Source organism: Lissotriton vulgaris, chromosome 12, assembly GCF_964263255.1.
Source record: "Lissotriton vulgaris chromosome 12, aLisVul1.2, whole genome shotgun sequence".
In the NCBI taxonomy this organism is placed as follows: domain Eukaryota; kingdom Metazoa; phylum Chordata; class Amphibia; order Caudata; family Salamandridae; genus Lissotriton; species Lissotriton vulgaris.
Window position 1 is genome coordinate 750197078 of NC_141700.1, and position 27845 is coordinate 750224922.

Below are 27845 nucleotides of genomic sequence, written 5' to 3' on the forward strand. Positions count from 1 at the left end.
TCTCACTTCCGATGTTAAAACATCCTTCTCTGAAGGCATGAAAGTGGTCTCCCAGTGGATGACCTCGAATTTCCTACAGTGTAATTTGGAAAAGACCGAGGATATGCTTTTCGGGGATGCCAAAATGCTATGGACCCCTGACTGGTGGCCCTCCGATTTAGGTCCCGTCCCAATCCCAAACAGGTAGTGAAAAATCTGGGGATACGATTGGACCAGGATCTATCTTTAAAGGAGCATGTAAACAACACAGTGGGATCCTGCTTTCATGTTATAGGACTCCTCCGTAAAGTATTCCCCCTTCTCCCAGACACTACTAGGAAAACTTTGGTGCAGGCCCTGGTGCTTAGTCATTTAGACTATTGCAACGGGCTGTTGGCATCAGCTAATGAGGGAATACTTGGTAGGCTTCAAGTGGTACAGAATACTGCTGCAAGGCTAGTCCTAAACGCTACTCCCGGATCCCCCTCAAAACCCCTTTTAGAAAAACTACATTGGCTATCAATCCACCAAAGAGTTAAGTTTAAGACCTGCTGCCTGGTTCATAAGGGCTTACATGGCCTGGGACCCTCATACCTAGCGGAAAAATGTATCCCATAAAACCCTGTCCGCACTCTCAGGTCTAGTAACCAGCTCCTGCTCCGAGTACCCATGGTAAAAAAAATCAGACAGGGTGGCAAAGCCTTGTCAGCTGTTGGCCCAGCACTATGGAATAATCTTCCCCTCCCGCTTAGGCAATGTGCGGACCACCTTACTTTCAGAAAAAGATTGAAAACATTTCTGTTTCAGTATTAGCATTTTCAATTACACTATCCTTCTTTTTTCCATCTATTCACTGGCGTTGGGCCAGAGATACTCCTCCGGGAGTCGATTCAAGCACGGTATAAACCCACAAATAAATAAATAACACTGGCCTAAAAACATGGGTTCTTTTCCCCAGCCTGTTGCACAGGTTCGCAACCTTGGATTTCTCATTGATGAGAATCTTTTCATGAGGCAGCAAGTAGTAAAATGTGGCCTCCACTTGTTTTACTATCTTAAGATGGCTCCACAAAATTCTTTGGTTGCTATCTGTTTTCACACAAAGGACAGTTGTCCAGGCCTTAGTTGTTTCACGCCTGAAGTATGGTAACGTTCTTTATTTAGGAGCTGATCAAGAAACTCTCAGAAAGCTCCAGGTTGTGCAGAATGCGGCTGCACGCCTCTTATGCCATGTTTCGCGGAGAGTCTCCATTTCCCTGTCACTCTGTGACCTCCACTGGCTCAGGTTTGCTAGCAGAATTAAGTTTAAGGCCCTCTGCTATTTATTCAAGACAAGACACGGCTCCAGCATATTTACAGGAACTTATCCACGCTTATCACCCTACCCGTTCTCTGAGATCGTCTTGTAAAGGTGATTTTGTAATTCCTAGATTTAGGCTGGTGGTTTTGGAATACCCTGCCCACTGTGCTGAAAACTGAAACTACCTATCTCTGCTTCCATAAAGGACTCAAGACATGGCTCTTTCAGCAATGATTTGTGTTTGTTCTCTTCTCTTCTTTTAATCTGTCCCTTGGCGCCGGGAAACCCTCTGCGGGTAGCTGTGCGCCTTAAAAGTTAAATTAAATAAATAAATAAAACAGAAGACAAGAGGCGTTTGACAAAACAGGAACAGTTTGTTTAATTAAACAGTTTATCCGAGAGAACAATTACAGTCACTAGGTCTGAGGACTGTCTCAATTTACATTTGGCTAGTACTCTTCTTATATAAAAAATGACAATCATCAATAAAGGTTTACGGTGAACCATATATGGTGAGGAATTATGGTTACTGCCTTAGAGTGATAAATGGTTACTACATGTGCGCAACCTTGTGTGGCCAGTGGTGAGCGTGTCTATCTGTCTGGCATGGGGAGCACGTGATCCAGATGTGTTAGGTCCTGATTGGCTGTGTGCTCTTAACTCGTGTTGCATCTAACTTTATGGCGGTGTTACGCCTTCCAGCCATGTGTGCTTTATTGGGGCAATCTCCCCTGACTAATGTAATGTCAGTGCGCCTAAATGTGGGATTGTTCAAAAGTTTACTTCTAGAGTGTTTGCCTGCCAGCTAAGCACCCTTCTACCTGCGTCCCATTAATCAGTAGTCTCTAACCTAGGTAGCAGGACCTTCCTGACTACGTACTTGCATGTCGAGGTAGAACGTTTAATTCTATTAATAAGGGCACTAGTTCATTTTTCTCAATAAATGCATCAATATCCATATTAACATTTTCCTTCTTGTACAATCATCAACTACACGATCTAAGACATTCATTTGAAGCATTACTTCACTTGGGTACTGTTGTTTCCTATACTTGCTTTTGAAAACAACAATTTTCCAAATCACTTGCATTTTTCTTAGTTTGAGGACTGTGTTTTTACAGAAGGTGATCACCAATTATATAAACCTGCAATGCAATAGAAACACAACAATAACTGACAATAGTGATTACATGGACCGGATATCCATTGTGGGAGCTAGGAGAACCAATTCAAAACCCACTCCTGCTTAGGGGCTCCTCCTTCTTCATGTATATTTCTCTTTAGATTATACTAGGTTTGAATGGCAAGTGTCAATGCTCCATTGTCCATGTCCTTCCCTAGGATGAATGCACACCAGGCAGCACCAATCTTGGTGTAGACCCCTCTCTGCATTGCGGTCATTAATTCCAGCACATATCGATGCTGCTTTACCATGAGGTGGATGGCTCACAATTCTTCCTTGATCAAATTGAGGCCAAGCTCTGAGCTGTTCATCATTTTTAGTATTTTCTACCGGGTGATCTGAAGCCAGCAGTCATTAGCTTTTGTCTGCAGGGTTAAAAAGGATGTCGACCCCTCTGCCCCAGCTGTGCTTCTGTGAAAAAGTCTAAATTCTACTGGAATGTTCTTGAACTGAGCCCAACCAAAATAGTCTGCAGTTCTCTTTGTACGAGCTTGGTGCAGCAAGATGATCTTTCTCTTTAACGGTTACTGGTGTAACTCTATTAGCTCCTCTCCGGGAATGACCAGGGTTGGGGTGTGCAAGGGGTGTAAGGGGTGAACACAGTTTATAATGTGAACACTCACAATGAACCCTGTGCGGACGGCTCAGGCTGCACAACCAAAATTGTCGATTATGGGGATCAGTCTGCAAACACTGAATTCCATAATGGGAAAGATTCCCACAAGTTGTGAGTGAATTCCGTTATGGAGAGCACGAAAAACAAGCCAGCTTGAAACAGCTTTTCCCTGTACAGGCCTGCCGGAAAAACACAGAATATTGACAATTTACAATGGGGATGGCTCCCTCAGTGGAAGATTGTGCCACTTGGGGTATCGTTCTTGCTGCCGTTTTCACCAGAATTCATGGTATCCATTCACTGGCTATCTTACCTGATGTATTGAAACAGCTTATGAATGAGTACTCAGCAGCACCTGCCCTGGACTTAGGAATGAAACTGATGGGCAATTTTGCCGCAGTATCCGCCATTATGTTGAGTAACATAAAAGGGGAGGCTGCTGCTTTAGCTGTATGCCAACGTCTGAGGGAATTCACTCCTGCACAACAAGAGCAGGAATTGCCTAAAATTATCTAAGAAACCTATGCTAGGCTAGGTGGAGATCATTTGGTAGCCAAACTTGGGAAACCACAGATTAAAAGTAATTCTGAAAAGGAGAACTCTAAGCAAGCAATTGATTCTTCCAAGAAGAAATGGGTCAATAAACAAAAAAATTTAAAAAAACAAGACACAATAACGGGGTGGGTCTGCTCAACAGGATGCCACTGAAAAGTATAATTTGAGAAATCGTGATAATATTAGCAAGCCAAACAGGTATCAGGATACTGATACATATTCCTCTTGTTCCTCTCAGGATTCATCTGATACACGTTTAGAAAGAGCTGGATGGTCAGAGCGCAGATCGGAAGAGCATGTGAAGACAAAAAGAGAAACACATCGCACTTCAGAGTACATCCTTAAAAAGAAGACAAACAAAATACTCTTAAACCTAAATTCAAAAATAAAAAGGTAACTGGGATTAAAATAGGACAAGCCCAGGCTACTAAAGACTCTGCTTCTGAATGAGAAATTGACGATGCTGGACAGTGTGGCAGAAGTCATGATAGCTCCCTGGAACCTGATAGCTTATTTGCCGATAGAAGCCCTGAGTGAATATATCACAGTGAATACACCTGAGGGTAAGTGTCCCCCATTGTTTATATGAAATAACACTCCAATTGAAGGGGGACATACCCAGGAACATCAAGCCTCTCTTTTGGGAGAACCTGACATACGGTGTACGATATTATTTTGGCTGAAAAGAATTGGCCACCTGAATTCATAATGGATTGTCCAGTGGGGAGAATGGTAATTTTACCTCCTTTCTATGACCTTGTTCCAGAATCTACTAAACATTCATACACCAAGGAATGGGCATAAGCTCCTGCAGTATACCACACTAATGTGGGGTGGATGAGTCACCTCATCATGAAATCCCATTAAAAAGAACTCCACAACCCCAGAGACAGCACCCAATAACAAATGAAGCTAAAAAACAAGTGAGTGAAATCCTAGAACAACTTGAATACAAGCTGTATTAGAAAATTGCACATCTTTGATGAAAAATCCCTTGGTTCCTGTAGTGAAACCTGACAATTCACACTGTCTAGCCTTAGGTTACAGACATTTAAACACATCCACTCACACATTTGCAGTACAAAATGCACACAGAGTTGCACTAATGAATAACATTGTGCGGAAAAAATACAAAACAACCCTAGATATCTCGAATGGATTTTTCTGCAAAAACATAGCGCCTGACAGCAGGCAATTTTGCCATTTGCCTCAAGGGTATAAGCATAGCCCTGGGATGTTTACAGCCAGAGTGACAAAGTTACTTCAACATTTTGATGAGGAGGCATTGTCCAATGTAGATGATATCTATCTGAAGGATGATTAATTAATAGAACACTTGGGCTGAGTAGGCCGTATAATTTGCTCACCTGGGCTACACATCTAATTTCAAAAAATCTCAAATTGACCATCTCAGTGTCCTGTTTCTGGGTGAAGGCAAAAAGGCCTTGTGGCACATATTTTTAAAACAAGCATATTGCTCCAACCTCCAACGACTCTGAAAAGACTACAATCAATTTTAGAATTTTGGCAGAATATATATGTTTTGGTTTATGCAGATTATGCAGAGCAAGTTAAACCATCGTACAACTTGATTAGACCTGATTTTTCAATCAACCACTGGACACAGGAACATAGAAACATTTTACCTTCCATGCAAGCTGATATGATAACTTCCAAGCATTTACACACACGTGTAAACACAACCAACTTGGTGATCAGTGTAGTCTCTGGGCCAACCGTGTACACCTATATCACTTTCAATGAAGGTGCTACAGTATCTATTGCATAGAAATTGCATTTGTACACAAACACTGAAATGCATTTTTTACCTACTGAAAAGATTCTCACAGCAGTACAGACTGCTGAAGTAAGAGAGCGATGAGATAGAGAGAGAGAGTGAGAGAGAGAGAGAGAGAGAGAGAGAGAGAGAGAGAGAGAGAGAGAGAGAGCACTAGCACAGGTTAAGCGCAACATTGTCGTTACCCAGCTACCGACCTTAGAGGCCACTACAAAAGCGAGCATTCCAAATGCTAAAGCTTTACATCCACGATGAATCCAATGAGCTAACTCCCTCAGCGCAACTTATGTAGATTATAGATTTGATTCTTAATCATAAACACAAGCATTCCTACAGTATGAACCATAATATCTTCTGCAGAATAAAATAATGCCTCTAGATTGATATGATTAGATTATTTACACTGATGGATCTGCTTTGTCTACTGTAAGGACAAGACACCAATATTCTGCTGCGTGCGCAATCACAAAGGGATGCATTCATGATGAAAAGTTTTGACCTGAAAAAACACAAACAGTCCCTACCGGACTGTATAGCAGAGATGACAGAATTCAAAGCCCTGATACTGGCACTACAAAATACGGATCATAGACACTTATAGTGTGCGGTTCGTATTTCTGTGTTGAGTCCTGTAACAAGTACCTTCACTTTTGGGGACAGAATGGATTTTGAGATTCCAAGGGCTTCACAATCAATCACAATCTTCTTTGGGAACAAGTGGCGATGCAGAAATAATGTTTGCGACATGCTCATTTTATCCACACATTGAGTCATCAATGCGTTGGCGTTCACGTTTGAGGGAATTCCATGGCTGAGGAAACTGCTAATCCAACAGATTGCACTGCTGCCATTGGTGCAATCACTCGTTCTAGTATAAGATTAGACAGAGACATCATGGTAGCTGTCAATGCTGGGCTCAATGAATCACACCTGCCGAAAGGCTTGTCACTCAAGTACTCCTACTAGTTAAATACACAAAACATTCTGTATGCTTAGACTCCAGGAGTGGGGGATAGAGTAATACCAAATACTGATCGCAGATTGGGATTAATACTAGCTGCCCATGAGGGTCTAGGTTGAGCACACAAAGGGGTTACTGCTACAGTTTCATTACTGAAGCAACGCTATTGGTTGCCTGGTCTAACCTAACAGACCAAAGACTTCCCTAAATCTGACATCTGCTAGCAGATGAAGGGTTCCATTCTAGCACGACCTCCACAGACACTTCTATACATTTCAGACAAGCCTTTGGCCATTGTCTATGTCAATCACTGTGGCCCATTACACTCAGATGGGGTTACAAGTTTATCTTGGTGGCAGTGGATTCATGCTCCAGATTCCTGTGGGTTTGGCCACAGTAACCAGCTGAAGCTCGAACTGTTAAAAAGGATTTTGAGTCTTCATTGGGACATATGAAATTGGCACACTACTTTCTGACCAGGGTCTGGCGTTTAGCTCTCGGGCTTACAAAGAAGCCATGGGAAGTTTGGAAGTGGCCTTTTGGTACTCCTCCACCTATCATCCCAATGGAAATGCAATAGTTGAGAGGAAAAATATGGCTTAAAGCAGTCCTTAACAGCAAGACTATTAGGCTTGGTTCAGTTGGGTCAATCACCTATATGGGGTTCTGAGGACACACAAAAACATGCCAAGAAAATGCCTGGGGGGTCGTACTCCATAGGAAATCCTGTTTTATCTGAGAATGTGAGCATCAGACCTCGATAATGTCAGCAGAGTGGCGGTGGAAACACCATTTGACATCAATGAACAGTTGGCTGTTTTACAGGAACTCAATGAATTTTGGGGTGCACAAAGCCACGTCCAAGTAAAACGCACCACCACTGGAGCAGTGAAGGTTATACCGGCAAGATCCGGCTGGGTCCCGAAGATCGGTGATCTGGTCAGGGAATAAATTGTGGACAAGAAAGTAGTTGTCCTGTACCTGTCCTTGCTGTCAAAGGTACCAGAACTGTACTTCTTCCACTCTTGCTGGCTACCGAGACAAACAGTTAGTCTCCATTGATCTGATCAAACCACACAATGTGGCCGATTGTAAACAGTAGGCCACGTGGGCCTATGGGTAGCCTACTGTTCAGGAAGTTCAGAAGGAAGCTTTAATAACAACTACAGAAGATTGCCCTCTCCAAAGGTAAAAAGTTAAAAAAATAAAGTTTACTTCTTCCTGTTGAAACAAACACAACTCTATAGTTAATGAGTACAGAAACACAAATCTCCATTCAGATAATATATGATGTCTGTGTGAATATGCTACAGACTGAGTCATCTCCCAGTTCTACAATACCTGCTGAGCTGTCAAAAATAGACCAGACGGCATCTAGATACTTCATGCATTATGACGACTTCTCGTTGGATTCAAGTGAAACATAGATACCACAGCCTCTTCCTTTGAAGCTTCAAATGCTTACTCTTATCTTTGGCTGAAAAAAACATACTCTCCTTCTCCTTGGTTATTTCTCTGGATTACAATTTGATTACTATTCCTGGTTATTTGGATTTTCTTTTGGGTGTCTTTTCCATGCTTCTGAATGGACACTATCTCCCAAAACTCTCTGCAGCACAACTTGTGAACTTGGTTCATAAAGCACATGTATCATCTTACCATGAACTAAGGGACCTGTCCCTGGTGAACATTACAGGAGTTCCAGTTTCAGAAGGAATAGTGTCGGACAGGTTATCGTATGATGTATATGGTCCCATTGAACTTTTACAAATACCATATTTGTTTGAAATTTCCTTAAATTACATCATCACCTCTAGTACTTTCTCTGATGATTGGGACAGTAAAACTGTACACAATGTGCTTGCATATCTAGAGTAATCAGCTGCATTTTCTTCTAATTCATGCATTCTATGATGGTACATCTAATTTCTTTGACATGTTTTGCTATCAATATTATGGTCACCACTTAGTATTCCACTTGCTATTTATATAATTATAATGACACCCAATGGGAACACTGTCCAACACCGCCAAAAGGTAGTTCAAAAACATTTGCACAAACATTTGCTTATTTTTCTGGTTTTAACACATCAGACCCAACCTCTTCCACCTACACCTGCGAAGAAAAATATGCTTACGTACATCAAGCTGATATACTGTGCTTCCTTCATTTCCCAGCTGTCCGTACAGGTGTTGACTTTTGGAAAGACACCATAGACACAAAAACTGTCTGGGGGACAAAAGATTGACAGGTTCAAGGAGTTGAGGCCATGTTCAGAGCATGCTTCATACCACAACAAATTATTTTCCTGACCAAAGCAGTACAACAAACTTCCTTTCTTGGACTAACCAAGATGCAGGATTTCAACATGCCTCGTATTCCCGCATTCTCACGCTTTGAGAACTGGCAGCAATTCACACAATACAGTGAGGATACAATAGGTACCATGATATAGAATGGTTATCACAATTTATCAGACCCTAATTGGAAGAGATGATTTGTTTGGTCTGTGGACATTAATGGGTGTCAGTCTAAATTCCTGGGCAATACCGAAGCGTTTAAGATCAATAGGCCTGATCAGCTATATCTACAATCAGAACACTCGGGTGGTGACGTCATTTAGTGTTGGGAAGCTGTGCCTTGATTGGCTAAAAACCTAAAACCTTTCTCAGGTGAAGAAACACCTTCTTTCTGATGATATGGATCTCAGGGATGTCTTGCTAGGCTCCCGGAACCCACATCAAAAGCGCTTCTTGTGTACAATGCACAACGAGCTGTGGAAAGTTTCCAAAGAGAAAGCTGCTGAGTGACTGTGCAAGAATGATAGGTTAAACTTTGGCTGTGGTTAACAAAGGTATGCCAACATTAACATCCAGAAGTTATTCACTGGGCAACATTATCTTTTGTAATTGACCTAATACAATAAGATATCTCTATTTTACAACATTGACAATCACAACTACGGTCCATTGTGTTATGAAGCTGGACATTGCAAACTTTACATTCTGGCCATGTGCCGTGGCATTATATAAACAGCACGAGTTTGTTTTCGGCATATGAACTGACTGTAAGACAGATATTAAAGACACCAAGAGATGCAAAATATACTATGTTGCACATTGAAAAGTTAGACCAATTCCCTTTCACCATGGCTGAGACACCATCCACAGCCTGGATAATCCATGGTTACTTCACCCTACCGGTCACGACTTTCCAATTCCAATCTTGTCCACAATACCACCACGTAGGCAGATATGAAGCACTAGGTGAAGGTTATGTGCATACTGGGAATTACCATTCATGTTTAGATGCAGGAATGGGGACACAGAAGTTTTTGTTAGCGGTTCCGGCTGTGAGAATGCTTTGAGCAGATCCTTAGTATGCAAGGATATTTTCATTTCATGGGGCATGCAATGCTTCAGTCGTGAACTTGTTTTGTTATCTGAAGGGTTCACTGTCTGCCGTGAGTCATCTGGTTTTCAAACTGCTCTCGAATGGAGCCATTTGATACTGAGTGATGAAGTTGCTTCGGAATGGAACTTGGCATTGCTTATCTGGTAACGCTTAGTTCCATAGTCACATGTTGTACACACGTGCTTGTTCCACCTGCCCGCAAAGTTAGGGTGGCAACGCTGTGGCCTTCGATAAATGCTTCCAACATATGCTTTGTTCTCGGAGCAAACAGAAAGCCATGCTTTTTCAAAAATATGTGGCCTTAACATCTAAGTAAAGACAACGAGAAGGATAGAAATTGTTAATACATGTAAGCCTACACTGAGCCAATGTACAGAAAATATCCCAAGTAGTAGAAAACTAATTAGTAGGAACATGCAAAAAAAACTCTTTCCAAAATTCATTGAAGCCCACCTTTATATTGGTGTCTAATCAGGAAAATACTCACATGGCCATAATGATGTGGAGATCGCAAATCTCAGAGCTGTATGTATGCTCTAAACATATAATCACTAGTACACCTCTGGGAGTCAAATCCTTAAAAAAGCCACACAAAAAATACCTTTACCAGAGGAACCTCTAGGAATCCTAGTTGTGTTCCATAGAGTCAATTCAGAGAGGGAAATACAACTTCTTCTCCTCATAAGCATCTGGGTTCTGAAAACATAATTGAATAACCAGATGCTACAATAGTAATAAAGATGACAACGGCTTCCTTAAAGTGGCAAAAAGCTGGCGTTCTAACACTAGTATGCAAATAACAACTCCTTATTTCCTCACTTCTACCTTCATATAGGTGGATAGGGTCCCCTTACAAGTCTTAATGGACACAGGGTGGCCACCCTCACAGGAACTTAGTAAGTACATAAATGCAGCACCATAGTTTTCCTTAAAAATAATTTAGCACTTTGAAGGAGTATACTGAAACTAAATTACACAAGGCCGCAACGCTCTTCCTTTTTACAATGGGAGACTAGTGAGGGGCAATGTTCTAACACAATGGAAGCAAGTGCAACTCCTAATGACCTCCTGGCTATCTTTAATAAAGGGCTCAAGTCCCCTTACAAGGCAAAATGGTCACAGGGTACAATTGCCCTCACTGGAGACTGATTAGTGCCTAAATGTGGCAGCAATAGTTTCCCCTTAACAAAAGTGTAGTTTATCACCATGGGGGCGTTTCCTAGAGTTGAATTACTCACTCCTTGCCTACGCCTCTAGTTATTGATGGGCAGGGGCAAGACAGAGTTCTTCAGACTCTTGTATAGTGCTGCACGTCACTGGAAATATATATATGGTCAGCTCTGTGGCAAACTCCTTACTTGCATCCATGCGTGCAGACCGACACAGCATCACGGAGTGCTGGCAGTAATGTGATGCCCACGCTGCAAGAAAACCACAAGGGGGGCAGAGAAGTGCACTGATGTAACGTTATTTATCTGTAACCGAACGTTATTTATCTGTAACCGAACATGACTCCGATGGAAAAAGAAACAAAGGACCACAGAAGGACGCACAGAGAAGAAGCTCTGCTGAAATAAAAGTGAAAAGTACATCTGCTAAACAATGTGTGACCAGAATGAACCACAAATCCATTGTGATGGATGAAAAAACAATGAGTGAAATGGCTTGGGTGTCAACCAGGCACTGTAAGGAGGGGCACATACAACACATGTAGCAATAAAAAGGTAGCATTTCTAAATGGCACAACAATGAATGAGTGGCAATGATGGGCATGCCAAAAACCCACAGAAGAGATTACAACATGTCTTGCAGGCAGCGCAAGTGCTGTCTAGGTTCGACCTAATGACTGCTGTTTATATAAATAGTGTTAGTCTATATTTCCCCAGACATATGTTCTAAGGTATTGGAATAATTTAGTCCACATATGATAATAACATCAAATTGTTTTTTTGTAACTTTTTTGTATGATGTACTTTTTTGCTTTGTCTTACACCGCTCTAGGGTGAATCATTTTAATCAAATGTGCGAATTCAGCATTCACTGGGCTATTTTTCATAAATGTGATTGTTTTCTAAGAGCATATTTTGGTTCATAAATGTAAATGGTTTAAGAAAATTATTTAAAACCTGTTATAAAGCTAGCTTATTTTGAACTTGATATTAAATGAAAACACATCTTATCATGTTAACTATAAATGCCAATTGCAATATTGAATTCTCCTCTGGATTAAGCATTTACCCCTGATAACCCAAGCTTTTCCATTAGCATCCAATATTAAATGAGGCTCCAAAGTTCTAAATATTTCACTGTTAACTATTTATTTGTATCTACTGAAAACAAAAATACCCTCCCACTTAAACTACACCTCTAATTTCACAGAGCATGTGAAGAGAGAAGTCCTAAGCTTCCTTTTATGCTGCTTCCAGCCATACTTTCACCCTTACATCTATAAATTCACACATTTATCCATCCTTTCATTTTTCCATCTGCCCATTCTTCCACTCATTCATCCATCCATGCAGCGAGCCAGCTTTTGATCCATACTATCTTCCAATAATATACTCATGTAGATAAGCATTTACCCATCTAGTCTTTGACACTTCCTTGGTCCATCCTTTCATGATTTAGATCTTGGCAGATGGGATACACCATCACAAACTTGACTTATATCCCATCTGCTGTATTACAAGTGCCATAGGATATAATGCACATGTAATATGGCGGACGGGACATACAGCACATTTGTGATAGAGCATCCCATCCACCAAGATCTAAATCAGGCCCTTAATCAGCAGTCAAACATCAATTTAGCTACCAAATGTCAGCCAGCATAACATTTCTTGAGCCCGCAATGCTTCTCTCCTCTCAGAAAATGCCTACTCTACTGATGGTTCAAATGTTATCTATACTTTCTGTTCTATAATAAAGGAACTCAACATGGTCCAATGCACAAGCTACAATTTAATATTATTCATGTCACATTTTACTTTCACTTCTAATCAGTGACCTTGTTTCCCTCTCCAGGTCCCTCCCTCTGTGTGCAATCCAAGTTGTCCACCTGGATTCAAAAAAGTTACCATACCGGGAAAGCCTATTTGCTGCTTCCAGTGTGTCCCGTGTGTACTAGGGGAGATCTCTAACCAAAGTGGTAAGAGAACAAGTAACCAAGGCAATTTGAAATATGATATTCACTTGCTCAGTATAAGAGCTCTGATGTGATTATTTTCCTTTTTAAGATTCTATTGAATGCTTTAAATGCCCTTGGAATCAGTGGCCCAATGAGAAGCAAGTCCAATGCATCCCAAAGATCATCGAGTTCCTCTCCTATGCGGAAACATTTGGAGCCATCTTGGCAGCAGCCAGCATTTCTTTATCGGTGATCCCTGCTATAATCTTGGGACTCTTTATGTACTGCAAGAACACTCCTGTCGTCAAAGCAAGTAATTTTAAACTTAGCTGCTTCCTGTTTATTTCTCTTATCTTGTGCTTTCTCTCTTCTTTGACTTTCATTGGATATCCTACCACAGAAAAATGCCTCCTGCGCCAAGGGGCCTTTGGAGTCACTTTTGCCTTTTCTGTGTCTTGCATCTTGGCCAGAACCATCATGGTTGTCATTGCCTTCAAAGCCACCAAACCCAACAGTAGATTACAAAGATATGCTGGGCCCATGCTGTCCTATGCAGTGATTGGTGTTGGCACGCTCATTCAGGTTGTTCTTTGTGTATGTTGGCTGATTCTTTCTCCACCTTTCTCTGAAAATAACACTGAAACTCTTCCTGGAAAGATTATCATTGAATGCAATGAGGGTTCTACTTTTGCTTTCTGGTGTATGCTGGGATATCTTGGATTCCTAGCAACTATCAGTTTCGTAGTCGCTTTCTTGTCAAGAAAACTTCCCAACAGCTTCAATGAGGCTACGTTTATCACCTTCAGCATGCTCGCCTTTCTCAGCGTATGGCTATCATTTATTCCTGCCTATCTCAGCACCAGAGGCAAGTACATGGTGGCCATGGAGATTTTTGCCATCTTGTCTTCCAGCTCCTCCTTGGTTTTTTGCATATTTTTACCAAAATCCTACATAATCCTGTTTAAATCTGAGAAGAATACAAAGGATTATATGATGGGACGGGGAATGGCAAAAAGGAAAAAGGTGAAAAGGATATAAGGTGCAATTCTGTTTTTGATGACTATCATTGTCTCGCACTTCATGCAACCAAAATGAGCTGGCACAAAAGATGTTATTTTAGGCTCTCACTTGAATTCAGCAGATGGGTTGTAGGAACATTGAGAAGATTATCTTCCTCCATAAGCCATCCTCCTATATACATAGGGCCATATTTCCCACACATTCATGCCACACATTGCAGCAAGCCATTTGCTGCACTGTGTTGCGCTGTGTGAAAGGACAAGATTGTACTATATTTAACATTGTACGTCGCATTCCTGTCTATTCCTTCTGCTGATGCACTTTTGACTGCTTAGCTCCAACGCAGGCACACTTGCACCATGGTGCAAAGTGCCTGCGTTGTAGGCAGGATTGTTTTTGTGCAGGAAGAGACACCTTCCTTCACAAAAACAATCCTCTGAGGCATCTTACTCTTTCTATGTGCACTGCAGAATGCAGGAGGAGAAATAAACGTATTTCTCCTCGTTATGCGTCCCCTGGGGAAGTATAGGATTTTGATGCATTCCCAGGTCTATCACTAAAGGCAAATCGGGCAATGCTGCAAAATTCATGAGTGGATGTTTAGGTACACCCAAGCCCCACCCATGTAACGCCTCCCTGGAGCAGAGTAACGCAAGGTGGCGCCATGCAGGGCCATGTAAGGTGGCCTTGCATAGTTTGGTAGATATCATTCAAGATTTAGCTTTGCCCTTGCACCTAAGTGTGCGGCACAAGAGTGATGCAACGTCATGCTAAAAATGTGATATAATTTCCCATACAAAATGCAATGTTATTAGTGCCAACACATTGAACTTAACCCTGACTTATCCAAATATAAGACTAAATGCTTCAACAAGGTACAATTATCAGCTTCCCTAAAATAACTTTAATGAGTGTTTGACTCATTTAACCCACCCTATTTTCACACCAGAGGAAGATACAATGTGGATATAGAAATATTTGTCTTCTTGTCTAACGCTCTAGACCAGCATTCTTAACCTGTTGTCCGGTGATCTGCAATGCCTACTCAGGGCATCCACGACTGCTTAAAAAATTAATTAATATTAACAGATTAATAAAGAATGTGTAAATAAAGGAACAAAATGTAAATTTGAACAATTTAGAACATTCTGTAAATGTGAAGGAATTTGGAGTTGGAGGCTAAAATTGAATATTGTTTACTCAGATTGATTTATAAGAACAGTGCAAGTCCATCACACAGAGTATAGTATGGATGATGGGCGGCCTCAGTTGAATTTCGAAAAGCCTCAGCCTTCACATTAAAATGACAATGTTGTTCGATGAATGCTTGTTTCCATTTTTTGTGTATTAGTTTGAGGTTCAAATCATCAAAATTGCTTAAGCCGGGGTCCCTGGATTCCAGTAATGACTCATTGGGGTTCAGCAGATTCCAGTGATGATTCAGTGGTTGTCCATCGATTTAGATACTTATTATGAGGGGGTTCACAGAAGTCAGAAAAGTTATGAATTTCTACTTCTAGACTCTAGATACATGCATATTTTTTCTTCGAATGTTGGACCATCCAATTGAAACCTAACGGTCTCTTCAATGAATAGCTATTTGGGACGGATGCCTGCTGTAAAAGGTTTCAAATGTTCCACTTGACAAATACTAGTAAACATAATGATTATGTGACTTTTGAATTATTTCAAACCTTGTAAAAGCCACAAGTGGGCAATCAACCATGGTATGGAGTTTAGGTATGTCCATACCATTGCTTGCATGTTATATTTGATGTTTATAGTTGTTTATAATCTACAGATACATCCTCCACATTTATTGTACATGACCAAAGTCAGTTTAAGGCTTTGCACCGTTTGAACACCTCATCTATTTTAGAAGATAATTATGGAAAGTAGTTGTGCTTGGCATGTACCTTCTAAGGAAAGCTGAGGATCAGTTCATATTTCAAACCCAAATGCTCAGCATTGGACATTTCCTTTTGTTAGGAAGGTCACCAGCATGTTTGGGCACTGTACACTAGCATTTTGAAAGTGGATCCTATCCGCAAAGTCTATGTTTGGTATGGAGTTTTTTCCTCCTGAGCTTTGGTGGCGTCTACGATCATTACCTTATCATTCAGCCCCTCTGTACCAGATATCCTCAGCATCATCGTGAAATCAGAAACTGACAAATGTATTTAATCGTTTCTTGGTGTCTAATCAGTCTTTTTCAAGGTCACCAACTGCTCTATAACAACAGTCTTGGTTTACTGTGAGAGTATGCATATTCACCTGGATAGTTTCCTGTTAGATATATAGCTGTTATGTTGAGTATAAATATTTAATATTGCTTATCTACTACAACCTACTAACACCTCATTTGGTGACAGCATGGCTACATGGCTTGCTTCTTTCATTGGCAGTTTGTCATCCTAGCAAAACATTTTAATCCAAACCAAGCAATCTACGGGCACTGTCACTGTGACAAATATTATTTTTTCATCGATATTTCTTGTTACTCAGAGAAAGTACATCTGTCACATTTTAGAACCAAGAAACCTAGAACTTGGAAAGCTCTGGTTGTCAGGAAAAGATGTGAAAACGTTAGTGTTGTAAAGTGCCCTTAGTGGATGGTCATCGCTCACTTTTTTCTGCTAGGTTCTGTGGTAAATGATCTAAAAGTGAGCTGGGTCCTGCCAACCAGGCCAAGCACCAGTGCTCTTTCCCTTAAACTGTTAATGTGAACTGGTAAACCCAATAGGCAAGTACTTTCACACCAGTGTAAGGCCCTAAATTATGAGACAGTGGTACCCAGGGCAGGGTGAAAAAAGAGGCACCAGGGCTGCAGCACTGATTGTGCCACCCTGAGAGACTTGAGTAAAACCAAAGTCTGCAGGTCTGCCATGTCAGGCGTGTATGAGCAGCTTGCCTGCTTTAGTTCGACCCTGCGCACACTATGGGCCCAATTGCAAGTTTAACGGTGCAGTGGTGGGTCTGCCAAACTTTGTGAAACTCGAATCTGGTGGGCTTTTTTGGGCGTTCCAATGGCTGTGCCTTTAAAAATAGGCACTGTAATGGGAAGACCAAAAACAGTTGCTGCACGGAACTGTTGTGCATGTACACAGGGTGGGGCACATGTTCTGCCCCTCGGTGTGCATTCACAAGGCATGAGGCACAAGGGGACACTTTAGCGCCCCCTTTGTTTCCTCTCCGCCAGGGTTTTCATAGAGCAGGAACTGCTATGAAAACCCTGGTCGAGAGGAAATCGTAATATGCTCGGCTGAACCACGGACGTCCCGCCAAGCATATTGCGGCTTCTGGATTCACCCACTATTTGAAGGGAAAGGTGATTCCCTGGCGACAGCAGTGGTCCCATGGTGATCCCACCACTAAGTCTTAATCGGGTGGTCAGGAGACTGCTGTCGCCGCATCAAAACAAGTCTACGGTCCTCTGACTACCACTCATGCAATTAGGACCCATGGGTGACAGGGTCATCTCCCTTTATTGAATATATTTTTGCCGCCCCTAAAGCAGGCCTCCAATAGCCCAGGAGCCAGGGTGCATTATATAATATGTGTGGAAATGTATGTGAGCCTAACGGCTAGGGCGCTCGACTTCGGACCTGGAGAACTGGGTTCGAGTCTCGGTAATGACGTTAACCGCATCGCTGCTGCGGTGATTTTTGCGCTACGCGGCTTTTTTTGAAAAGGCGCGTTAGATGACGAGCTCAGCTCGTCATCCGCACACGCCCCCGTGGCTGATGACGAGCTGAGCTCGTCATCAGCATCGAAGGGGTTAAACCTCCTGTGATTCTGGGCAAATCACTTTATCTCCCCGTGCCTAACAAACATTAATGTGTGTCCTCATGTAACGTAACTGGTGCTATGAAAAGCGTTCTGATACCAGATTTTGGGTCAAGTTCACGCTATATAATAATCTGCAAAAAAAAAAGCCAGCTAAAGTGCACATCTGCACCCACTTCCCTGAGCCAGGTAACATTGTGCTAGCTCCTATGAACTGTTCTAGTGACTCACAAGACCAATTGGGTTCAGTTGAACTCACCCTCTAAGTTATTGTTCGCATATATGTGTTTTCCCATTGACCGCAGCATTAAATGTTTTTCATTGCAAAGTACTGATTTATTTTATTTCATGCTTTAAAATTGATAACTCTGGTTATCCTGTATGTATCAATTTTGTTTTGCTGTCTAAAAATATATCAAAATCAGAGCTATGTTCATCAATTGGTGTTGGATTGCTCATGAGTCGTGTCAAACAATTATCGCCCATGTTGGTGATGTGAAATTCTTAACACATGTTCCTCTAAGTAGCCGATCTGCTCCTTGCCACTGTACGAGGATTAAGAAAAGGTGTACAAGAGAGTATCCGGTGTCCATCTTTGTGTATTGTGCTACTGTTACATGGTAAGGCACCCCTGCCATACTACATAATAATGTCACCTTAAAACAATCAAAAGCTAAAATTGAATACTAATCTTTCATTTTATTTAGAGTTTGGTTTACCACAAGGAAAATATAGGTCCTGAATGACGAAAATGAAGTCAGAAACATTTAGGAGCTGAATTTTCTGATGCTTTTGCCTAGATGTAATTTTCAAACTTTCTGGTATTTACAAATGCTCACATAGGTAAACCAGGAAACGATGTTCCAGCTGCAAGTTTCTAGGAGTTCCTCTACGAACATTATGCAACATTTCCATAAGAATCCTATAACTGCTGTAGAGAGTTCTCCATTGTAGAAACTTGACACAGACCTAATAGAAGCTCATGTGCATTCACACACTTTTTCTTCTCTGTGGGGAAAACACTTTTCACATTGAAGGAACCCATTCCACTAAATCCCATAAAATCTGAAGGGGTCTATCGCCCTCCCATCCTGAAAAGGGAGGGCTACCACCATGTGGCTGGTGTAAATTCCGATGATTTCCATGGTGGGAAGAGGAATTATAAGACTTTATGAATGCCAACAAATGTTCATATTTGAGGGCATTCTTAATCGTACAAGGCTAACCATGCTTTGGAAAGCTCATTTTCCACCCCTTGAGTGAGATTTATGGGTTTAGAGAACTCCATGCTCTAATTAGAGACTTCAACACACATTAATTGGTTGTCAGTATTCAGGCAAAGCCTCAGTGGCACAGGGCTAGAAGCTCTGGAAAATAGGCCAGTAGATACTTAGAAGGGCTGGAACACTAGATCACTAACCTCAGTTTAGCCTTGCATTTACCCACTTAATTTCTGGGTTTGGGGTAATTTCTGGGTCGAGAGTAGTAGAGCCCTATTTAAGACTCCTGGCCTTTAGTCCTTGCCTGACAATGAATCGTGCGTTCTGCATTCTCTTTCCAGTTCTATAAAACAAATACACCAGCTTTGGCTTCCCTGATGTTATTTCCCTCCCTCCTAGTTCCCTCTGTTTCTTAGTCCTACCAGGACCTGTCCTTTTAATATGCTTTCTCTTGATTTAGTTATCTGCACAGTCTGAACAGTGTATTTGCAGCAGTGTCCTGGCATCTTCAGCTGGATTCCTGGCCATCTCACGTCTCATCACAGCACCATATGCTAATGGAATGGGTAATGACTGTCACTAGCTAAAGAACAATGATGGATTCAACCCAGATCTGTGACTGGGGGTGAGTGTCTGAAAAGTTTCAGCGCTCCGTCCATCATCTCCTTGTGTTTGCTTTGTTTGCCCTAAGTTGGCAGGGTATGTCCAGATGTGGGTCCCTTGCTCACTTTGCCACTGGATTCAAACTAGCCTGGCTGTTGAGGGCGGTTAGCCCGAAACCGGTCCCAGGATGCTTGTTTCCGGTCCAGGGAAGACATGGCTTGGCAGTTCGGGCTAGACTGTTCCCATGAGGCACAGGGTCAAGACTGATTTGCATATAGCTGTGTCAGAACTGGGGTGGTGAAGTGAGCTATAGAACGATGAAGGATTCAACCCAGATCTGTGATTAGGGGTGAGTTTCTGAAAAGTTTCAGCGTTCCATCCATCTTCTCCTTGTGTTTGCTTTAACCCTGTTTCATCCATATATTTTATAGGTTAAGCAACTGACATTACTTACTGCCCATTTCTATTTTAGTTGATTCAGATCTATAAACCTGTGTAAATATCCAGACAGAGTGGTGTTAAGAAGGAGACTGGTCTTCAGTCTAAGATTTCTCTCACTTCTTTTCCCTGTTACTCCCCAAATGCCTGTGTTTGGTGACACATTCCATTCTGTCCATCAGCACAGGTATTTAACTGTGGGAGGGGATTGCAGCAGTCCACAACTATACTACCTGACAAGAGCTTAAGCCTGCCAGGAACCCTGTTGTGAATTCCCGTGAGGAGTAACAATAGAAACATTAGGTTGTGAAGTTATATGTACCTCTATGAACATGACTCTGTCTAATCTGCTGCTCTCCAGCCTCAGATGTTACAATAAGGGATCGCCCTCCTAGGATGTTCGGGTGTAAGTTGCACTTCTTTATAATTTGTAAGTGGGTATGGCATTCATATGTGCCCAGCTTTTTTTGGGGGGTAGTATCCACCCTGGAGAATGGCTGATTCCCTTAAATAAAGAAAATAAACCGGTCTTTATCACTAAAGCAAAGGCTCCTCTCTCTGTCCCACTGGCCTAGGAAGCAAGAAACTTGACAGAGCTTAGAATTTGCAAATATCTTCCTTCAAGGATGAGTGATTATATGTTACACCAGAATTGCACTAGCATACATATGTTTTCTTTTTATTTTGAATATTAGTATGAGTGCGTTTTCTCCATTTATATATGTCTGCCAGAAATATTTTCTGATTTTTTTTTTTGATAGCCTTGGTTTGGCCTGACTCTAAAGTTCAAGGCAAACCATTAAATTGTATCAGCTTCCTGAAAAGTCTAGAAAATGACAACCATGTGTAGGCCAATGGATTCTGGGTGACGTGATTGCCAAATTACATAATCTACACAGGGTATTGTAGTAAAGACAGACACCTCAGGTAAGATAAACTCCAGGTTTATTAGAATAGAAGAGTAATCACAGTGCCTCCAAGATGCCAGCGCTCAGTCACAGATCCCAACGTTCTAAGTCAGGCTTCACCTGAAGGTTCTAAGGCTGTACCAAATGGGGTGATGAGAGGAGGGGTGTATGGAGGAAGAGGGGAAGAGGAGACTATAACACATCTCCCTATCAACACAGAGGAGGTGAGAGGGTAGAAGGAGATAGCAAGAGCGAGAGTGTGGGATGGAGAGACAGAACACCCTCATAAAGGCTAATGATGCCCCTACTAGCAAATACCAGCATGAAATAATTGCGCATAACAGGAAATGAACATTAAATATATGTACAGTGAAGACCCTGAAAGCGTTGTATATAGAATATGTATCAATACATGTCATATTCTTTGTGCCAGAATGGTAAGCTCCTAGACCTAGTTCCTAACCTTCCCCTAATCTCTTCCCTGTCAGGTCTCTGTTGGGGATACTGTTCCCGCCTTTGGATGGTATTTCTTCCTCAGACCGGGGCAACTTGGTCCTGGCTCCACATTCTGCCATCATTGAGAATAAAAACGTTCTTCCTGACTTCCCTGATGTTTCTAGGGGGAAATAACTTGTCTTCACTCTTGTTATTCCTTCCAGGTTTCCTGATGTACACACTCTGTCCTGGGACAAAACTCTGTTTTTTAGTTCCTTTCTTCTCATCATACCACACTTTATATTTGTTTTGTTTTGCTTCAATTTTCCTCCTGAATTCTTCCTGGTTGACTTCTATCCGCTCCTTCGGTCCCGTCCAATTAGGGGATAGTTTGGAACCTGCTTTTCTGCCCCTCAGTAATTCGAATGGAGAATGACCCGTCGTTAGGTTGGGTGTAGTGTGGTATGACCACAGCATGTTTCTGACGGAGTCTTCCACGTTCTTTCCGGACTTGACAGCTAATTGTATGCATTCCTTCAGTAATCGATTAGCTTGTTCAACTTTCCCATTCGCTCTTGGGCAATACAGAGGTGTGCGAATGTGTGATATGGAGCTGTCCCTTAGGAATTCCTTCATCTCCTCCGAGACTAGCTGAACGCCATTATCAGTGATCATGGTTGACGGAATGCCCTCTCTTGAAAAAACCTCAGCCAGAAATGCGATCAAAGACCTGGTTTTGATGTTCTGCACAAACTTGTACAAGATCCAATTGGAATGGCAATCTACGAGTACCAAGATGTACAACTCCTGTGTTCCTCTCAAGTGCAATGGGCCAGCTATGTAAAACTCCAGCTTATTCCACGGTGTGCTGGGTACCTCCACTGGTGATAACGGTGCATGCCTAGTTATCTTGGATTTATCACTCAACCCACATGCATGGCAGTCTTTTACTTTCTCTTCCATCTCTCTGTCCATTGCAGGAAACCAGTAATCTGCTCTAAGTCTAGCTTTGCTCAAACTTCGTCCCAAGTGCCCTTCGTGGGCCAAATCGATCACGTGGATCCTAAGAGCCTCCGGAGGAATCAGTTTCACCGATTTTAAAATGTAACTTCCTTCTATTGAGAGGTCATCCCTCACATTCCAGAACTGCTGTACTTCTGCCTCCAGCTCCTTGCAACGGTCCGGCCAGCCATTAACAATGTAGTCTCTTACTTTCTTTAAACACTTGTCCTGATCCATATGGACATCCCATTGATCTTTTGAAACAGCTGCTAGATTTATCTCCAGAACCACATCTTCTTCTCTGATTTCCTCCCTTTCTCCATTTACTGGAGCCCTTGATAAGTAGTCCGCTACTTTATTCTGTTGACCTGGAATATGTATTGTTCGGAAGTTGTAACCTTGTAGTCCTAGTAACCACTTAGCCACTTGAGGAGTCATGTTTTCCATCTCCTTTTTCTGAAACATTGCCACTAAAGGTTTATGGTCCATGTGGATCTCGAATGGCACTCCCCACACGTAGAAGCTGAAATGTTTAATAGCCCAAAATACTGCTAATGCTTCTTTTTCCACTGTTGAATAGTTTACTTCAGCTCCTCTTAGCGTTCTAGATGCAAAAGCAATCACTTTTACCTTTCCATCGATCTTCTGTGCCAGGGTGGCCCCTAAACCTTTATTGCTGGCATCCGTCATGATGATGGTGTCTTTTCCACTGTCAAAATTGCCTATGAAGGGGGCTGCTAAGATAGCTTGTTTTATGTTTGTTAAGGCTACTTCTTGTTCTTTGTTCCAATTAAAGATTCTGTCTTTTTTTACCAAATCTCTGAGAGGTTGAGACATCTTAGCAAAATCCCTCATGTACTTAGCCATGTATTCAGCTAAACCCAGAAAAGAGAGAACTTCTTCTTTACTAGTGGGGGTAGGAGCATCTCTAACTGCATTGACAAGGTCAATCTTCTGTTTGATGCCCTCCTCAGATATAGTGTGTCCAAGGTAATCAACTGAACTTACTCCAATTTTGCATTTACTTTCTTTTGTTGTGAACCCCACCTCTCTTAATTTCTCAAGGACTCTTTTTTCATTATCGTTGTGTTCTGCTTCATTAGAACCAAAAACCAATATGTCATCCTGGAAGCACATGGCCTTCTTACAGTTTCTCAGAGCGTGTTGCATTACTCTTTGGAACGCCGCAGCCGCGGACGCCAAACCAAACAGCATCCTCAGAAATTGGAAGTTCCCGAAAGGAGTTGTGAAGGCTGTTAAAGGTTGGGACTCTGGGTGGAGTTTTATTTGATAATAGGCAGATGATAGATCCAGTACGCTAAAAAATTTAGCTCCCTGAATTGTGCTGAGCATCTCATGAATGCGGGGTAGTGGGAATCTGTCCACTATGATATTAGCATTTAAGTCTCTCAGGTCCACACATAGCCTCAGGTTGAATCCTCCATCCTTGGTCGTGATGACGATGGGCGCCAACCATGCAGCACCCTCAATTTCTTTGATGACTCCCTGTTTCATTAGTTTCTCCAGCTCCGCTTTCAATGGTTCTCTCATGAACAATGGGATCAAGCGCGTCTTGTGTACCACAGGCACAGCTCCCTCCTTTAGTATTTTCTTGTGCATGTAGTTCTTCAATGTTCCTAGACTCTCATTAAACACATCTTCAAAATCATTAATCAAATTGGCACCAACTCTGGCTGGTTCTACTATTAGTACTTGTTCTCTGTTGTTCGGGTCAAGTTTTATTCCTAAGTATCTCTGATACCTTCAACCCAAAAGGCTCGACCCTTGAGTGGTGACATACACCATCCCTACTGTGTGTCTATACTTGAAAGAAATTCTCATAGTGACCATTCCTTCTAAAGGAATAGATTCTTTATTGTAACATGAAGGGTGTATGTCAGCTTTCTCTAGCTGCAACTTGAATTTTTCCTCAAAAACTTTTTTCTCCACTAGGGTAAAAGGAGAGCATGAATCAGCATACATGTTAAACTTTTCTCCATCTAAACATATTTCACATTTAGGATAATTGATATCCCCGTCACATTTACGTCATCTATCTGGAATACATATGTGTGTTCATTATCCCCTTCGTTTTCCTGACATTCAATGGCATGCACTTTAGGACTGTAAACCTTGCACATCTTAGAATAATGACCTTTTCTGTTACCTTTTCTGCACATCTCACTCCTTGCAGGGTATCTCCAGTTATTTGCCAAATGGTTCGGGCTGCCACATTTAAAACATTGTAATCCCACTACTTTGTTCTTTTGTGGCTCTTTGTTCTTGTCCCCGACCTTGCATACCGTATCATCAATTGCTGAACCTTTCACCTCCCCTCTATTCTTGTTATCCCCCTCATGAATTCTCATCTCTTTCATGCAGATGGCAGTGTGTTCTAATCCTTTAGTTATACTCAAAGCCTCATCAAGGTCAGGATTTCTAGTGAGCAATTCTTCTTGAATTTTGGAATCATTGGTGCATCTCACCAGTTGGTCTCTTCTTAAAGAGTCAGTAAGGGGACCAATTTCACAAGTAGCGGATAGGCCTCTTAAGACTGCTATATAAGATGTTACCTTTTCCTCTTTTTTCTGCGCCCTCTTAAAAAACTTGTGTCTCTCTAAGACCACATTTACTTTCACTCTGAAGTGTTCCTCCAATTTCCTTAAGGTGTATTCATAAACATTTGTCCCTACTATTTCCTCTTCATTTTCATCACCTACTAATCTCCCCATAATATCCTCATATATCTTTCTACCTTGTATGCCCAGGTTGTGTAGTAATATGTGTTGTTTCCTTAAATTAGCAACATTTCTCCCCCCTATAGCTATCAGGTAAGATTTGAAAATACCTTCCCATATTCTCCATGGTATATCTGGTTCTCCCTGTTCATTCAGGAAAGGAAGGGTGCTGACTCATTCCTGCTCCTGCCATTATCACTTATGTCAGAATGCAAACATTTCTGCCAGAAAAGTACCTTTAAACATACGCATATGAAAAATAGCCTAGAAAAGGGATGGAAAGAGTTAACTTTCTAAATGAATTTCAAAATAGTTAATTATCTTGAGAACAATGCTTCAATTAACGAAAAGTACCCCCATAAGTATCACTGCTTAAGAGCCAAAGTCCTCTTTTTATTACATTCTGGATGCCAGTCATTCAGTGCTTAAGGGGCGGAAACTCCCACAGAGGTGGAGACTGAGAGGGAGGAAATGGCTCCACTGTAGACACGATCCCTCCGTCTGAATTCTTGCCTCACTGCTCCCAGGACAAATGCTGTAAATACACTAATTTATGTGGACAAAAACAGCGGCCCCCAGGAGTGAGATCAGGTGAGGAGAAACGCCTGATGCTGCCTCAGCGCCGTTCGCGTTCCCAGCAGAGGACGCGCTGAGGCAAACTTGTGTCACACAGACGCGGGCTCTCCGTGCTCCACTAACCGCCTCCGCGCTGAACGCCTGTTCCGAAATTCTTCAGCCGTCCGAACGCCGCAGGATCGCTTAGACGATGGACAAAAGAAGGCGCGCTGGGCCCCGATGACTCTTCGGAAGTCGGCGAGGACACGGCAGGCTGGAGGGACCCCACGGGGAACCACCGGACAGCTACAATCTTCAGCAGACACTCAAAAACGGACCCCAGATGTCGCGGCTCCACTCACCGAACACAGCAGACTCACTGAGTCGGGAACCACATGACATTGATCAGACTGGGTCCGATGCCGCGCTGCACAGCTAGCTAAAGCGCTCTGACTCACCGCACCAGGGACGGCACCCCTCCGCACGCTCCAATACCGGGGAAGCCTCCAGGAAACTGGCGAAAGGTCTTGAGCCCTTCAAGGCAGACTGGCAACCATTAGCTCTCAGGTAGCAGAAAGCCAGATCCTCTGCATGGACCTTGTATATATTGTCTGCCCTCTCACTATATATAGATAGTCCCGGCAGCAGACCCCTGCAAATCACCCCTAAGACAGCGGTGGAAAGTTGACAGCAAAGATGGGTATTCTTCAAAACTTGACAGAGTCTGGCATCTCTCAGAGTCGCTTCAGGGGAAGGCACTTCGCTGGCCCTGACCCAGCATCCCGTCCTCGTCGCCAAGAAGGTGTAGTAAAGACAGACACCTCAGGTAAGATAAACTCCAAGTTTATTAGAATAGAAGAGTAATCACAGTGCCTCCAAGATGCCAGCGCTCAGTCACAGATCTCAATGTTCTAAGTCAGGCTTCACCTGAGGTTCTAAGGCTGTACCAAATGGGGTGATTAGAGGAGGGGTGTACAGAGGAAGAGGGGAAGAGGAGATTATAACAGGTATCAGTACAGTTACTTTCCTGTGTGGTGTTTGAATGGGGACCCTCGTGAGCTCGACTTCTTATTAGCCGTCTGCACGTCTCAGTAGTTCATTCCATGGGCCCCCTAGGGTTATCTAGGAACGTCTTCCAGCGCACTGAATTCCCACACGCTGTCTTGCCCCTTCAAGTAGTTACAGGGATGTTCATTTGAAAGGTGCTTACGTAGCATAAAGAGAATATCTAAAACCAATCACTGATACACGCAGACGGCAAATTAGAAGTCAAGCTCACGAGGGTCCCCATTAAAACACCACACAGAGTGTGAAAGAACCTCTTCAGCTTGTGGAACACTGCCCGCCCCCAGTAGCTGGCATTCCATCGCAAAATCAATAGTTTATGGCCAAGTCCAAGTCCTGACGAGAACCCAACATCCACGATGGGTTCGAAACGTGTTGACTATTTTGAGCATGGGGCATTTCCATCAGAGATGTGCCACAAGGGAATTAGCTTAATTCCTTTCCCCTCCAGGCAACACCCATATAAATGTGTGCAATCTCATCTCTCATTCACAGGCAGGATGAATAACAGTAATTCTGACAAAAAGAGAATGTCCGCCTTGGGCTTAATTGCAAAATTAGGCGTGGTCAAATGTTGCACAAACATTTTTGTGTTGTACATAATGAATTTGATTATATGTTTAAAGGAGTTCTGTATGTTGCCTTTTCAACTAAGTGTTATCCATTTCACGACGTGCACAATTGAGTGTAACTGTTTTTCTATAAAATATTGAAAATTGAGCTGAATAAAGCTGAGGCGCCCTCTAATTGATGGTTTAGGGTACACATTAAACCTATGGTAATAGTCTTCCAGGACATTTTGTTTTGTTTAAAAATAGTATAGTGGTTCAGTCCAGGCAGTCATGGACCCAAGCCTTGCTTGTTTATACTCATCTCCACACCAAGCACTAGAGTGACATTTTACAGATAGAGTCAAAAGGCCACATAGTGGGACAGAAGCAATCCAGGGGCCAATAGAACAGCCCCCATACAGCAAGAGGCCCCAATCAGCAATGTGGAGGAGGGCAGAAGAGATGTTATGTTCAGGGAGAGCACTGAATATGGTGGAATGGTAGGTAGAGATGAGGCAGTAGAAGAAAGGGCCTCTCAGGGGCAAGTGGTCACCTACCGCATCCAGCGGCATCTGCAGTGGGGCCCTGGA

At 42.4% G+C, this 27845-nt stretch overlaps 2 protein-coding genes across 2 annotated transcripts in view; both read left to right on the forward strand.

The window, feature by feature from the left end:
* The window catches only part of LOC147678577 (vomeronasal type-2 receptor 26-like), a 100734-nt gene extending 86762 nt beyond the window's left edge, over positions 1–13972 (forward strand). The window contains exons 3-4 of the mRNA XM_086945705.1: positions 12832–12955; positions 13044–13972. Of these exons, the coding sequence (XP_086801831.1) occupies positions 12832–12955; positions 13044–13972 (1053 nt within the window). The remainder of the gene's footprint in view (positions 1–12831; positions 12956–13043) is intronic.
* Positions 13973–26335: 12363 nt separating this feature from the next.
* Positions 26336–27845, forward strand: part of LOC147678578 (extracellular calcium-sensing receptor-like) — a 53177-nt gene continuing 51667 nt past the window's right edge. Inside the window, exon 1 of the mRNA XM_086945706.1 lies at positions 26336–26465. Coding sequence (XP_086801832.1) covers positions 26336–26465 — 130 coding nt within the window. The remainder of the gene's footprint in view (positions 26466–27845) is intronic.